The sequence below is a fragment of the Chelonoidis abingdonii genome, chromosome 3 (genome assembly GCF_003597395.2).
Source record: "Chelonoidis abingdonii isolate Lonesome George chromosome 3, CheloAbing_2.0, whole genome shotgun sequence".
NCBI lineage: Eukaryota > Metazoa > Chordata > Testudines > Testudinidae > Chelonoidis > Chelonoidis abingdonii.
The window spans coordinates 47,018,119-47,034,087 of NC_133771.1; the positions used below are offsets into that span (position 1 = coordinate 47,018,119).

The 15,969-nt window shown below is 41.9% G+C and overlaps 1 protein-coding gene across 2 annotated transcripts in view; it reads right to left on the reverse strand.

Moving 5' to 3' along the window:
* Positions 1 to 10,619: 10,619 nt before the first annotated feature.
* Positions 10,620 to 15,969, reverse strand: part of CILK1 (ciliogenesis associated kinase 1) — a 41,431-nt gene continuing 36,081 nt past the window's right edge. The window contains exons 14-15 of one of the 2 annotated variants that reach the window (XM_075063720.1): positions 13,956 to 14,069; positions 10,620 to 11,147 (exon numbers count right to left, since the gene is read on the reverse strand). In XM_075063720.1, the coding sequence (XP_074919821.1) occupies positions 10,993 to 11,147; positions 13,956 to 14,069 (269 nt within the window). In that variant the 3' untranslated portion in view covers positions 10,620 to 10,992. Of the gene's footprint in view, positions 11,148 to 13,955; positions 14,070 to 15,969 lie in introns of those variants that run through there. The other variant, XR_004371513.2, reaches the window with a different exon arrangement.

Below are 15,969 nucleotides of genomic sequence, written 5' to 3' on the forward strand. Positions count from 1 at the left end.
GGGGCGGCAGGGATCTGCCGCAGGGCTCGGGGACGGTGGGGCATGCAAGGTGGAAGTTTTGCCTATAGTGCGAAACATCCTTGCACTGGCCCTGTTAACACCATAAAATGAGAGAGGGGATGTGATGTTATGAATGTAATATAATATCTCACTGAAAGGTGACAGAGCTAGAAAGAGTTAATTAACTCACAGACTGACCTGACCCATGGCCGAACTTTAGAGACTGGTTAGGAAGATATGTAAATGAGTAGAGTTTTGAAATGCAAGTCTGCATTGTTAGAGATAGAAGGGTAGCTGTTTGCTCAGGTCTTGTGATGTAGGCAAACAAGTCTTGTCTATTGCGATAACTTTGATTCAAAGATCAAAAAAGGAGTATTAGTATTTAGGAAGACACTTGAGTGAAATAAAATTATTGTCTATATGTCTCTTTGAAGGTTGTGTTAACCTGTATCTGAACAGTTTAATGGATAAATTATCCTGTGCTAATTGCCATGGTATTTAGGAGAAGAAAATTAAGCCTATTTGTTTTCTCAAGCCAAAAGGCTGCAGGAAATGTATAAGAACCTTGCGATACGATCCTTCTTGATCTCAGATCTGCTTTGGGTTTCAAGAGGGGGAACCTTAAGCCATAAGGATTGAGATTCCCCAGTCACTGACTGGAGTCACCCTGAATATGGACATTGGACTATAACCTATGGACTAGATCTAAAAGGACTTTTGGCAACTACAACCTCATCTCTGCTATGTATCTGAACCTCAAGAACTGAATTCAAGTCTGTATGTATATTGATCTTTTAACCAACAATCTCTTTTTAAATAAATTTTAGTTTAGTTAATCAGAATTAGCTATAAGCATGTATTTTGGGTAATATCTAAGTTATAACTGGACCTGGGTGTGTGGCTGACCCTTTGGGGTTGGAAGAACTTTTTCTTTTATATGAGATAAGATTTTCAGTAATTATCATCATCTGACTTGTGTGTCTGGATGGAGGCCTGAGGCTGGGCATTTTAAGGGAACTGCATTGTTTGGACTTCTGAGTAACTAGTGAGGTGATACTGGAGTTGTTTTGTGCTGGCTTGATAAATCTAAGTATTGAACTATCCACCAGTTTTGGGGGTTTGTCTGCCCCATTTTGTTTGCAGTTCACCCTAATTGAGTGACCTCAGCTGGCTTCCAGGGCAGCATCATCACAGGGGAACTTTAAAATGCCCATCGCTGACGTACAACAAAAGGAAATATTTCCAAGTAACATTTCAGTATCATTCTTTGTAAGATGGCTGCACCTCTGATCTTCTACTCCTACCTGCCATTTTTCTGATTTTATTCTTTCCCTTTGTGATGCTATATGATTGAATAATGCTATTTATATAATTGATATTACCACCACTGTTATATACAATTGCAACAAATCTTGTACAAAGTATGTCATAAGGTGTCAATGAAAAAGTAATGATTTGGTAAGTATGATTATCCTGTTTGTATGCACATATCATCTTTGTATCTAAAGTTATGAACATTAGCCACAGACTTCTATCTTATACATACATTGAATTACTGGGTAACACCCACCAGGTAAGATTTCCATCAAGGCCAGATGGCTGTATGTTAATGGCCCATTAAGGGCACTTCACTCTAACAATGGGCCATAGAGGAAACTCATCTCACTCAGTAAGCCTTCCTGTGGATGCCTCATCAAGAATGGGCAATGCAATGGTTGCACCTGTAAATCAAAGCACATAAGGACATGTGATATGCTCACATGACCTGGACTCCATCTTGGGTCAGTAACTTTCCACAAACAAAGGTTGTGAGCTTTGAGACAGTACATTTTCAGACACTCAGAGTAGGCCAAAAGCCTAATGTGAAGAAATTGTCTCAAGTAAAATTGTAATCCATTTTGCTAGCTTTGAAATTAGTACAATAAAAACAGCATATTGCCTTATCCCCTTTTAAAAGATTCCATGTGCTTCTTATAAGCATAACAATGGCAAAGGATATCAAAGACCCCTGAGATACCTCCATTTTGCCTCTTTCCTGTCCTGATTCACATCAAAAAGGAGCATTTTGAACTATCGACTTTAGCCCTTCCAATCTTTTGGAAGTTACTAGAGACTTCATAATCCTGAGGTCTATTCCATCACTGCTACAAACCTGATATAAAGACTTTGCAATTATTTGTATGTGTATGATCTAATAACCACTGTTAACTCATTCTTTTATTATTAAACCTTAAGTTATTAAAGGATTGGTACCAGTGTAATTATTAGGTCAATATATAACCCCAATTTTACCCAAGTGGCTGATCTCTTGAGATTAGAAGGACCCTTTTTGATTAAATAGGGTTTCAGTAACCATTCAGACAGTCTAGAATCTGGGTGGTGAGCTAAGAGCTGGAATGACTAAAGAAATGGCGTTTTTGTCTTCTTGTTAACAGGGGTGCTTGAACAATTTGTATGGGGGTTGGTGGTGCTGAGAGCCACTGAACCAAAATGTAACCCCTGTACATAATGGAAACTACTTCAAGCCAGGGGGTGCAGCAGCACCCCCAACTCTTCTAGTTCCAGCATCTATGCTTGTTAACCAGTGCCATGAGTCAGAAGTTCACATTTGTTACTGGTATAATCTAACGATAGAATAACCACTAGTTTAGGCAGAATCTGCCCTACTTCTCAGCAGTTTGTCCTGCATTTGGCACTCTCAGCTGTGACCCACTTAAGGCACTGTGCCACCCCTCCAGGGAGTCACAATAGTGTTGCTCTGTGTCGTCCTCATCCCCCCGTTGCCTCATAAAACAAGGATCAAACTACATTTTACAGAACACAAAAATAGTTCGCCCAGCCTCAAACCTAGAGCCGGAGACTGATTTGCTTTTATGCATAGAAAGCTCAAACTGCATTTAAACACCCCCTTTCCCCGACAAGGAGAGTTGCATTAATACAAGCTCACTAAAACGAAAGGGATGCAACGCAGTCCTAACAGCGTGTATGCCCCAGCACCAGCTGCACAAAGCAATCGACCTGCACCTAACGAAAGGCTCATGCACGGCGCCCCACTCCCCCCAAATACTGCAGCAAGCAGAAGCGACCCAGACTTGCTCGCAACCAGTGCCCCGAACCAAACCCACCCTCACACAAGCTACAGGGGGTTACACATAAAAGCAGCACTAGCTCCCCCGCCCTCCTGAGGGGAGGGGCGCAAAATCTTTCACCAAGAGCAGCGGCACGATAGCTGCACGTCCTGACCTTCGGCGCGCGCCGGGGAGTGCAGCCACCAGCCCGGATCCCACGCACTAACCCCGCCCGCCTCACGGTTTGCAACACCAGTAGGTGGGGGCAAGCGGGGAGAACAGCCAGTAGAGAGGATGGTAATTTGCAAATGTTGCAAAGGGTTTTGGGAGACAAATTTAGTGCAAACATTTGGGTCTCTCTTTGGATAGGGTCGCTTTTCACCAGTTCTGGTGTCTGTTACACACTCAAATGCACTGCCTATACTTGATTGGTCCCATAAACGCCAGCTAGCTGGTTCACCCTAACCGGAAAATAATCTTTTTAATCAAGCTTTATATACCGAGCTAGCCCTAGCTAACTTTGGATGTGAGGGCGATCTGGCTGCGACATCTGTCACCCCATTGATCGCCAGGGTTGATTCGGCTGATCTGGCTGGCTAGGCGGGTGTCCCCTTCCTCCCTCACCGCTCCATGTGCGTCCCTCCCGAAGCTGCGCGCTCGGTCGAAGAGGACGACCTCCCAGATAGAGGAGTACCGTTCTTCGGTCAAGGGTTTACGGTAGCTGCGCTCCCCTGCTAGAACCTCCAAACAAGCTCAAGGTCCATTTGTAGGAGAACGTAGGGTAGTCAAGCTTCCAAGACTCCAGACACATCCAAGTGAGGCGCTGCATGTGGCAGTCTGCCTTTCTTTTTCTTTCGTTTCCAAGCCACAAAATAATGCTGCCCATTTCTCAATAGCACTTTACTTGGAAAGTACAACGGTTAATGAATTTGATCAGAATTGGCTTTTAGTTGATGCTGTATGTGCAAGAAAAAAGCAAGTGTTTTCTATAGTAATTTTACCATGGGAAGCTGAGGCAGAAAATGTGATTTGCCCCATGTCACACAATAAGCATGAAGTACTACAAATGGAATAATAGAGAAATAGTGAAAGTCTGCTGACGTGGCTTACCTACATTTGCCTTGTAGTTCTATAGATAGCTGTTTAAAATGAAGATTTTATGAAGATAGACGTTGTTAAAGGTACATGGCCAACTTCACATCTCACTTCCTGACTTGAGTGTTTAATCAGGACACCTTAACATTCTGCTGATGTATTTTTTTCCCCAGATGGAACAGTTATAATCTCTATTAGTAAAATATTTCTAGGATGTTTTATTTCATCATACTGCAAAACAAGATTTTGCATTACTAAAAATGTTGCATTAGACAATTTTAGATGTAAACATTAAAAACAAAAACAAAAAAAGCAGAGGAGCCAAACAGCTCTAGGTGTCCTAAAAAGTAACCAAACTTGCAGTAACAATGACCACCAGCAGCATTGAATACTCAGCATTAACATTGAGCAGATGAGCAACTCAAAAACAGAAAAGCCCTTTTTCCTCTCTCCCAGAAACAAGCCTTTCAATCCTCCTCACAATCTCTCTCAGCTATATGGCTTTAGCACCATACCTAGAAGGAAATTAGATTCCAGCTGTGAACCAAAGGGTGGAAGGAGGTGGGAAGTAAGTTCCAGCAACCTCCGGCTCTTAGAGTGTCCCCCATCAACAGTCTCCTTTGCTTTTATAAGGCAGATCCAATTGGAGCATCTCCATTGACCACAGCTGTAGCAGTGCATCACAGGTAATCTCATATATGCAGGTCTCAGGCCATTTAGAGCTTTGTAAATCATAATGAACATCTTAGAAACTATCTAGGCAGGAACACTGGTACCATATACTGCCAATGGTATACCTTGTTTAATAAGGATTCTGTACCAGCTTCAGTCTTTGAATGGTTTTAAGGCCAAGTCTCATGCTACATGCTTAAGGAGGCCATGGGGTGAGAGAGCAAGCTCATCCCATATACAAGACACAGCAGTGGCTCCTGAGACCAGCTCCATACTTTGGGCATTGCTGCTGGGTGGTTGGGGTTGCAGAGCCACTGAGGTTTGGCCCAGCCATCAGTCTCTAACTTTCCAACACCTGTCACCTCTTGGCTTTAATGGAGAGGATCTCTGTGTTTAACTGTAAGGGACAGCTTACAAAATGTCACATATTTGGATGAAGATCATAACCTGGAACTTGCAGGCAAGATCTTTGGTAGAAGCAAAATTTGTAATGCAAAATTCAAAAGGGATTAAATGCAAGGGTTAGTTAATTATTTAAAAACATAATTAACAATCCCTAGATATTAGCAACTGAATGAAAAACATAACACTTAAGTCAACATCTCTTCAAGAGTAACTTTATTCTGGGCAGTAGGATCTTTACACAGAAGGAATTAATCAGTTTAAACATCCACCCTTTAAACACACACACCACCACCACTCATACCTAGAAAAACAAAACAAAAAAAACAAAGAAAATCATCTGGGTTTTCATTTCTTTCAATAAATATTTTTCTCCCCATTTTAATGGCATGTACTTCCACTAAAGCATTTTTAATGAATCTGTAAAGAGGGTGGGGAGGGTTTCAATACTAATTTCATTTTATTTCTCTGTATATAACTTAAGAAAAATCAAGATAATACAGATTAATATGCCAACCCATGGTCTGATTCCTTCATATTAAGGTCATATTATTACACAGGGATATGAGAAACTGTAAATTGTAAAATAATTCTAAAAATCAAAATCATATACTTAGCATAAAAACGCTGCAGAACCTGCTAAGAGATAGGTAATATTTTGCATGAGATATGTTTTCTTACAAATATATTGCTTTTTGTCAGGTTTTCAATGTAATGTACAGCCTCTACTTTTTTCCATCTAAATTGCACAAATCAGAGAAAACATTAAACAAACAAACGAACAAAGATATAGCCCAACCTGCAGTCCTTATTCAAGCAAAAAACTCTCATTGAACTCAGTGTGAGTTTGCTTGAGTAAAGACTGCAGGATTGTGCCCAGGATACATTTGCTAATGAGTGAATCTATACATTGTATCTGTTCAATTTAAAACTAGAGTAGACAATTTTTGAATGTGAGCTGTTTAGGTTTGACAAATAAAGGCCCCACATTTGCAAAGGGGTTTGAATGCAGATCCTTATTCCTGCACCGAGTAACCTTACTTACTTAATCTTGTGGATCCCTTTGCAGGACTAGCCATGATTCTGAACCTTTTACTCAGGCAAATTACTTGCTTGCCTGAGTAAGGGTTGCAGGATTGGGCCCTCTGTTCTGACAATGATAGGAACTACAGCCATTAGTGAGAATTAGGGGCATATAGTCACAGCAGAATAGACTATTTACAAACAGCTAGCTAGGATTTGTATAGGTCCAAACATCTCCCTTGTTAGTGTCAGTTCATTCATTGTAAATAAATTAAAAATCTCTAAATATAAATGCAGATTTTGATTTCCAGAGAGGAAACAGTCAGTTCTTATTCTGTATGATTTTAAGAAATGTAAATACACAGTTTTGTCCTTTTCCACTTGGCAAACACTTCTCCTCCCACCCCACCTTTTCTCCCAAGTACATGCATCTAGTGCTGCATAATTCAAAATGGCTCTGTTTTACTTCTTTGTGTGTATACCAACATCACAGCTCTGTTAGCAAGTATCTATAGGTTTGAAATGAGTGTTTGTTAGTTAACTGGTAACAAAGCCTGGGTGGTGAAGGTTAGAGAGCCATGATGCGGTTCTGTGAAGGTCCTACGTACATATTAATTTTTAAATAATGCAGATCATTTTGTTCCTTCATTGCATCATGTGGAGAGCAGCATATGCTGCCCATGTGGTCACAGTGCACAAAACAAAGGCACTGGACACTATCCATCATGCTCTCTCCGACAGCTGAGTGGGCAGCTGCTCTCTCTCTCTCCCTCCACATGAGTAAATCATATTTGATGCTCTGATTTCAAAAGGGGACCGGCAGAGAAATTGCTCGAGAGTATACTCTCCCAAAATTAAGTGGTTTTTGTAGGGAAGTCTAGCAGAAATTAGTCCACAGAATTACCTTCCAATCCAGCGGCTGCCCTTTGGAAGAGGAGGCAGTGTGTAGGTAGACTGGGGAATCCCAAGAGCAATGCAGCTCCTAGGATAGCTCAAGGGAAAAGGGTCTTGGAAAGAGTGCAAAGAAAGAGGCACTCTGCATGGATATGCTGGGGTTGGGCCCAGGCCTGCCTGTAGATTATCAGGCTCCATATGAATGCGAGGCCATTCCTAAACCCTTATCCAGGAGAGATCACGGAGGGTTTTCTGTGTGGTGAAATACACAGATGAATTTTTTTCTTGTGCACATTTTTGCTAGAAAGTGGAGGTGGCCTTTTCCAGTGCACTTTGATTAGCTAAGCATTTAGAATGGAGAGAACAATCCCCACTCAGTTTTGTATCTGTGCTATTTGGCTGCTTTCCTCTGTCAGTAACCCTTGTAACTTCTCTACTATGTAACTTTTTCCCACCTCCACAAGTCAAATCCGGTCTCAATGAAATCAATTGAGGTTTTGCCATGGACATCACTGGGACCAGAATTTGATCCTAAGTGCTTACTATAACAAAATAACCAATAAGACCTTGTTTATGGAAACCGATCTATATTTAACAATATGGGAAGGTGAGCTAAATCAGCACTGTAACTGTTAATTGAAGTTTACTTGTTTATAAAAACTGAATCTGGATATATAAAGGGAATCAGGCTGGAAACCAAAGCAATAGAAATTAAATCAGCTGCATATATAGTTTCTTAAACTTCGCTGCTGGTGCATCATTAATACTATGTTACTGTGCCTGTGAACCAGCTTTGTCATATACAATATTGCCTCAAATATTTCTCCAGCTCCTACTTGCCCTGTGAAAACAGGGCCTGACTTTGCTTCATGGAAGTCTTTAGGAAAGTTATAATTGACTAATAGGAGCAGCCCCCTAGCAGCATGTTTTATTTTCACTCTGAAAGACAACAACAGTTAAGTCTGAAGTGGCACTTCAGGACAGATGAGGAAAACCCACAGAATACTTATTGAACGGAGATAGCATTACAAACAGGCGGAATGTAGTCAAACTAGCAGCCTGATCCTGCTGGTCTCATTCAGGCCAAAATCACAGTATGGTTAGTGGGGATTTGGCCTTGGGATTGCAAGATCAACCCGAGGACTCAAAAACTGACAGGCAGCACAAACAGCGTGAAGACAAATTTACAAACACCAGCCAAAGCTAAAAAACACCCTTCAATAAGCCTGTGATTGATTTAGAGCCCAATCCACCTGCCATTGACCTCAAGGTGAGCAAGTTCAAGTCCTTAGTCTTTCATGTTAAGTCAGCCCGACGCAGGTGAAAGACTGACAATCACATCCAGCTGGTGCAGCATGGCACTAAAATAAGGCTGGGTTATTCAGTTTGATTGACTGCCTTGCCTCAATACTTCCCATTCAGAGCATAACAATCACAAACAATATTTGGTGAATGCCTCTTTCTCACAATTGCATCTCTTTTGCAATACTGCCTCAGTCTGCTACGTTTTATTTACTTATATAAAATATTTGGAACTGACAAAGGAAATATTAATTTTGTATCAAGTTCATTACAAAGTTTATCGTATAAAATGCCAAAAACTTCGAGCCATATATACAAAGTGTATTGGTTTTAAGAAAATAATTGGACCTGATCATATAACAAAACAATTTTATACAAAAACGTATAAGTTTGCATTCAAATCAATACAAATAAAACTAAAAAAAAGCCTTGAAATGTCTTGCTCAAAGAAGATAGGGTTTTTTTTTAAATCACAGGCTTATAAAGTCATGGCAAATGGTCTAGCATTGGTCACCATTTCATGAGAAATGTGCACTGATTCAACAGAAAGTGCTTTCTGCAAGTCACCGGTGAGCTCCGTACTTTGAAGACCAGTCAGTGCGTCCATGGATTGGCTGAATTGGCGGTGGACGTGGCATTAATGCTGGTGTGCTTTTTGAAGGTGTATTAAATGATGGCCGCCCAATATGAGGTCTGACAGACTTCAGAGAAGCATAATCTACAAATGAGAAGAAGAAAAGCCATTAGATAAAGTTTCAATGACTGTGTGACAGGGTGCTGGGCTGGAACCCCAGAGCCTGGCCTTTGTCGCACCAGCCCTAATCCAGGGAGGTGAGTTGGAGTTGGCTAGAGAAACCTGTGTCTGATTTGCAAAGGGGAAACAGCTGCCAATCTGATTAGCCATGGCTATATACAGGCCCAGAGCAGGGGAGGTAGACAGTGGAAGGACAGGGGTAACTCTTTCCTCCTGGCTGTATGTGGTGAGAAGGTGGTGGGATTGCACCCTGTAAATAAACTGCAGTGGTGACTGCTGAGCCAGGTGGTCTCTGAGTGCTTTTTGGAACACAGCAGAGGCAGGAGCAAAGAAGGCCCTGCTACACCCTGTTACAGACTGGCTCAGCTAGAGGAGTAGTTCCTTTAAAAAGTCACTGAATACAGAATCTGGATACTCTCTCTGTTAGAAGCTGCAACTTTAGAGCCAATTTGTATTTAAAAAAATTAAGTAAAAAATTAGGATATGGGAAATAATAATACAGTGAGCCATTTGTCAAGATCCCTACACAGGCCTGGTATCTGCTGGATACANATTGAAGTTTACTTGTTTATAAAAACTGAATCTGGATATATAAAGGGAATCAGGCTGGAAACCAAAGCAATAGAAATTAAATCAGCTGCATATATAGTTTCTTAAACTTCGCTGCTGGTGCATCATTAATACTATGTTACTGTGCCTGTGAACCAGCTTTGTCATATACAATATTGCCTCAAATATTTCTCCAGCTCCTACTTGCCCTGTGAAAACAGGGCCTGACTTTGCTTCATGGAAGTCTTTAGGAAAGTTATAATTGACTAATAGGAGCAGCCCCCTAGCAGCATGTTTTATTTTCACTCTGAAAGACAACAACAGTTAAGTCTGAAGTGGCACTTCAGGACAGATGAGGAAAACCCACAGAATACTTATTGAACGGAGATAGCATTACAAACAGGCGGAATGTAGTCAAACTAGCAGCCTGATCCTGCTGGTCTCATTCAGGCCAAAATCACAGTATGGTTAGTGGGGATTTGGCCTTGGGATTGCAAGATCAACCCGAGGACTCAAAAACTGACAGGCAGCACAAACAGCGTGAAGACAAATTTACAAACACCAGCCAAAGCTAAAAAACACCCTTCAATAAGCCTGTGATTGATTTAGAGCCCAATCCACCTGCCATTGACCTCAAGGTGAGCAAGTTCAAGTCCTTAGTCTTTCATGTTAAGTCAGCCCGACGCAGGTGAAAGACTGACAATCACATCCAGCTGGTGCAGCATGGCACTAAAATAAGGCTGGGTTATTCAGTTTGATTGACTGCCTTGCCTCAATACTTCCCATTCAGAGCATAACAATCACAAACAATATTTGGTGAATGCCTCTTTCTCACAATTGCATCTCTTTTGCAATACTGCCTCAGTCTGCTACGTTTTATTTACTTATATAAAATATTTGGAACTGACAAAGGAAATATTAATTTTGTATCAAGTTCATTACAAAGTTTATCGTATAAAATGCCAAAAACTTCGAGCCATATATACAAAGTGTATTGGTTTTAAGAAAATAATTGGACCTGATCATATAACAAAACAATTTTATACAAAAACGTATAAGTTTGCATTCAAATCAATACAAATAAAACTAAAAAAAAGCCTTGAAATGTCTTGCTCAAAGAAGATAGGGTTTTTTTTTAAATCACAGGCTTATAAAGTCATGGCAAATGGTCTAGCATTGGTCACCATTTCATGAGAAATGTGCACTGATTCAACAGAAAGTGCTTTCTGCAAGTCACCGGTGAGCTCCGTACTTTGAAGACCAGTCAGTGCGTCCATGGATTGGCTGAATTGGCGGTGGACGTGGCATTAATGCTGGTGTGCTTTTTGAAGGTGTATTAAATGATGGCCGCCCAATATGAGGTCTGACAGACTTCAGAGAAGCATAATCTACAAATGAGAAGAAGAAAAGCCATTAGATAAAGTTTCAATGACTGTGTGACAGGGTGCTGGGCTGGAACCCCAGAGCCTGGCCTTTGTCGCACCAGCCCTAATCCAGGGAGGTGAGTTGGAGTTGGCTAGAGAAACCTGTGTCTGATTTGCAAAGGGGAAACAGCTGCCAATCTGATTAGCCATGGCTATATACAGGCCCAGAGCAGGGGAGGTAGACAGTGGAAGGACAGGGGTAACTCTTTCCTCCTGGCTGTATGTGGTGAGAAGGTGGTGGGATTGCACCCTGTAAATAAACTGCAGTGGTGACTGCTGAGCCAGGTGGTCTCTGAGTGCTTTTTGGAACACAGCAGAGGCAGGAGCAAAGAAGGCCCTGCTACACCCTGTTACAGACTGGCTCAGCTAGAGGAGTAGTTCCTTTAAAAAGTCACTGAATACAGAATCTGGATACTCTCTCTGTTAGAAGCTGCAACTTTAGAGCCAATTTGTATTTAAAAAAATTAAGTAAAAAATTAGGATATGGGAAATAATAATACAGTGAGCCATTTGTCAAGATCCCTACACAGGCCTGGTATCTGCTGGATACAGCAAGAGATGGGTTGCAAAGGAACCAATATGCAGATTTTGGGGCTAGTTCTGTGCCTCACCCCAGCATACTTCAGAGCAGCCTCAAGGCTACCTGGTAGCAGAGAATAACTAGAGTAGACCTTTCACTGGAGGCTGCAATGGAGAAATGGTATAGAAGTGGACTACTCAGGTTTTGTGCCAGCAGTAGAGTCCCCATGACAAGGGAATCCCAAGCTGAGGAGATATGGTTATTCTCCAGCCCCTTTGTGTGGCCAAAAGGGGTACAGGAGGGATGGAGCAGAGTGTGAATCTGTGCCCCAGTGTTTACTCTGTCCTTACTCAAGTGAAAAATAAATTCAGTTTCCTATACTGAATAGACAATTTAGTGTGGGGGTTTTTGAGACGTGCTCCTAAATCACTAAAGTGATTCTGAAAATCCCACTGTGATGGGGCGTTGACCCACACTGGCAGAGAAGGGGTTAAAAGCAGCCTAGGAAGGTTGCATAGGGAGCAGCCAATCTGAGTCCAGCAGCCCCATATTAAAAAAGCCATAAAGCAGAGCAGAGTCAGCCTCTGCCTGGAGCTTACGGGGTGAAGTCTCTCTCTCTAGCAGGTGGAGAGACCTGGGCACCTTGGACAAAGCAACTGCTGGCAGGGACTAGAGGAGCAAGAGTAGCCCCTGGCTGGCTGCTGAGACTGGGTAATTGCAGGCCCTGATGAAGAGCAAAGAAGGTGCCAGGGCTATAGAGAAGTGGCCCCGGGAGACATAGCAGTGGTGAGTGATGTGCACCGTGACACCCACCCTTGGTGGTAATAATAGCTGTATGTTCTGGGACGGCTGTGTTGTGGAGTACAGGCTATATGTTTGTTTAACTGGTAAAACTGATATTTTATAACAGTTTAAAGAAGTCAGACTAGACTTAATCCTGCAACCCTTGTAACAGGAGTAAGCGTTGCAGGATCAGGACCTATAGTTCTAGTGACTCACTTCTTTACAATAGTCAAATATAAAAACTGAGGATTACAGCAGCTACAGACAGTAACTACAGACACTATTGTTGACTAATATGATGGCTAGCATGTATCATAGATTATCAGGGTGGAAGGGACCTCAGGAGGTCATCTAGTTCAACCCCCTGCTCAAAGCAGGACCAGTCCCCAACTAAATCATCCCAGCCAGGGCTTTGTCAAGCCTGACCTTAAAAACCTCTAAGGAAGGAGATTCCACCACCTCCCAAGGTAACCCATTCCAGTGCTTCACCACCCTCCTAGTGAAAATGTTTTTCCTAATATCCAACCTAAACCTCCCCCACTGCAACTTGAGACCATTACTCCTTGTTCTGTCATCTGGTACCACCGAGAACAGTCTAGATCCATCTCTTTGAAACCCCCTTTCAGGTAGTTGAAAGCAGCTATGAAATCCTCCCTCATTCTTCTCTTCTGCAGACTAAACAGTCCCAGTTCCCTCAGCCTCTCCTCATAAGTCATGTCTCCAGCCCCCTAACCATGTATCATAATATGCATTATCCTCACCATATATTAGTATACATTAAACACAAATATAACAGTGATATAGCCTAAACTGGCCTATATCACAATCCTGTTCACTTATGCTAAGTATTTGATAACACCTTGCATTAGCTGAGGTAAGCTTTGGCTTAAGTAGATAGGAAAACTGTCAGTATCAGGAAATATAATTGTTTCCTCATAGCCACAGAAAGGGAGTTACCCTCAGACCTATTTATCTTGGTACAGGTATAGGAGGGGGTCTTCACACCCCTTAGTACCTGAAATGCATGCACACAGAACAAAGGTAAGGATGCATCCTGACCTGGAATGTGTGTGTCCAGAACAAAAGATAAAAGGGTACATCTTAGTACCAGAAACAAGGTAAAAAAGCTGATTAATTGAATCTAGTTTCAGGTGACATATGTAATATCTTTTTATTGGTAAACAAGCACAGTATAAGAAGATGGCTTTTGGAATGCAATTTTGAGGAGCACACCTTCTGTGTAAGGTGACTGTAATGTCGCTGCACAGGACTGCTCTTTGGAGACTGGAATCATATAGAACCAGTCTCCTGTATCATATTAATAAACCTGACTGACAGTGGTTATTTGGTCTCTTGAGTATACTCCATAACGAAATAAAGTGTAATCAAGCAATTCTGACTATACAGTTTATCAACAGACAGCATTATTGCCCAAACGAGCAAACAACCAAGCTCAGAGTTATACTTACTAGAAGATGGATCTACAATTGGTGCTAACTGAATCCTCTGCCCAGCAGAGCCTAGTTCCTTTTTCAGAAATGAAGGGATATAACCACTGGTCAACCTGCTCGATCCTGAGTGCCCTGAAAGAATTTGTAAATGATGAGAAACACTTGAAATCAGTGCGCAATGGAACACACCCCCACATCCCACCTTCCTGCAGATCTTGTGAAGGTATTTCATAAATGGGGCATTGGTGGGATACACTGAAGACTGGACCAAATGTTTACCTGGTGTAAGTCAGTTAACGGAGCTATGCTGATTCACACCAGCTGCGGAACTGGCCTGTTACGTACTTATCTGGAAGGCTGGCACCATCACACTGCATGAAACACTGAGCCCTGGTCTCACTTGGAAGTGAGGCTGACTCAACTACAGGCTGAGCGCCACACCTATACCGACCTAACCGCCAGCATAGACACAGCTAGCTACCACTGTTTGGGGAGGTGGAGTTCCTATAGCAATAGAAACACCCCCCCACCCCCATCTGTCACTGTAGGAAGTGTCTACACTATGGCACTACAGCAGTGTAACTATAGTGCTGTACTCTGCTGCTATAGCACCAGTTGTGTAGATGTGGCCTCACAGAGAAGAGATATAGCTGAGGGGGCCCCAATTCCTGCAGTCTTTCCTTACAGCTGATCTTAAATGCGCTGAGCATCTACAATAGGGGCCTTTTATTACAGCGTAAGATTAGGCTCTTTGTTGCTAGGCAAATTTCTCATTGAAATCAGTGAGTTACACCAAACTAATGGGAGCAGGAACATGTCCCAAAACAGAGTTGAGTGAACAACAGATTTTGATTTGCTGTTTAAGAATAATAAAAAGTTTGTTTCAACCTGAAACATGTCTTGTAATTTTTCTGCAAATCAAAGTTTAAAAAAAAAGTCTGTTAATGTTTCAGTAATATAATCACCAACTTTTTCAGGCATTCGGACACAAGCAGGCAGAGGATTTATTGTGGTGACAGCTCCTGGATAAGCTTTGGCCTAGGGCACTCACCTCAGAGGTGAGATACCTGGCTTCAATTCCCACTTCTGCTTGATGTGGAGAAAGGATTTGAACCTGGTTCTCTCCCATTGCAAGAGAGTGCCCTTGCCAGTGGGCCATGGGATAGTTCAGTGTGTGGCCTTTGCAGGCTCCTCTTGAAACGATTCCACTTTTTATAAATAGTAATTTGAGCAGGAACTTGAACCGTGGTGAGTGCCCTGTCTATCAAACTGCAGAGTCATTCATTCTCTTTCCCAGTGACTATCATTTAGAGTGATAATTCACAGTAATTGTTTAAATTAAAAAAAATGTAAAGAACTCCCTCATTATTTAATACAAATCAAGTAACAGGCATTGAAAGAAAAAAATAACCATGAATTTTTAAGATTTGTTTTTTTTAAAAGGGACACTGAATTTATTGCTTATTAAAACAATCTATAACCCACTAACAGCTTCCCCACCAGCTTCTTTCATCTCTGACTAGAGGGATGTTAACAGGCCACTTCTTGAATAGTCCCTTGTTTAGCATAAGAGGTTGGCAGATATTTTAATCTGTTCCAGCTTGTATTTAGCTGTGATACTCTGAGGGCTTGTGTACACTTACAGCGCTGCATCTGTGCCACTCTAGCCCTTAGAAGATGCTACCTACAGGGGTGTGTCCTAGCTTTCCTACTCCGATTTGAACCTTAGCGTTCATAACCTGAGAAGCTAGCATGAACCCCTCTAAGCTTAATTACCAGCTAAGATTTGATCTTGCTGCCACCATCCAAGAATTTCCAGTGTCTTGGCTCACTCTGGTCTCCCCAAAACCTTCCCTGGGGAACCCCCAAGACTCAGATGCTTTGAGTCTCCAACAAAGGGAAATAAACCATTCCCCCCACCTCTCTCCCACCCAGAATTTCCTCTCTGGGCTAACCTGAGTGTTACTGATGCAACCTCTTTACATCACAATACCAAGAAGCATGTCTCCTCTCTTCCACCAAGAGACAACCA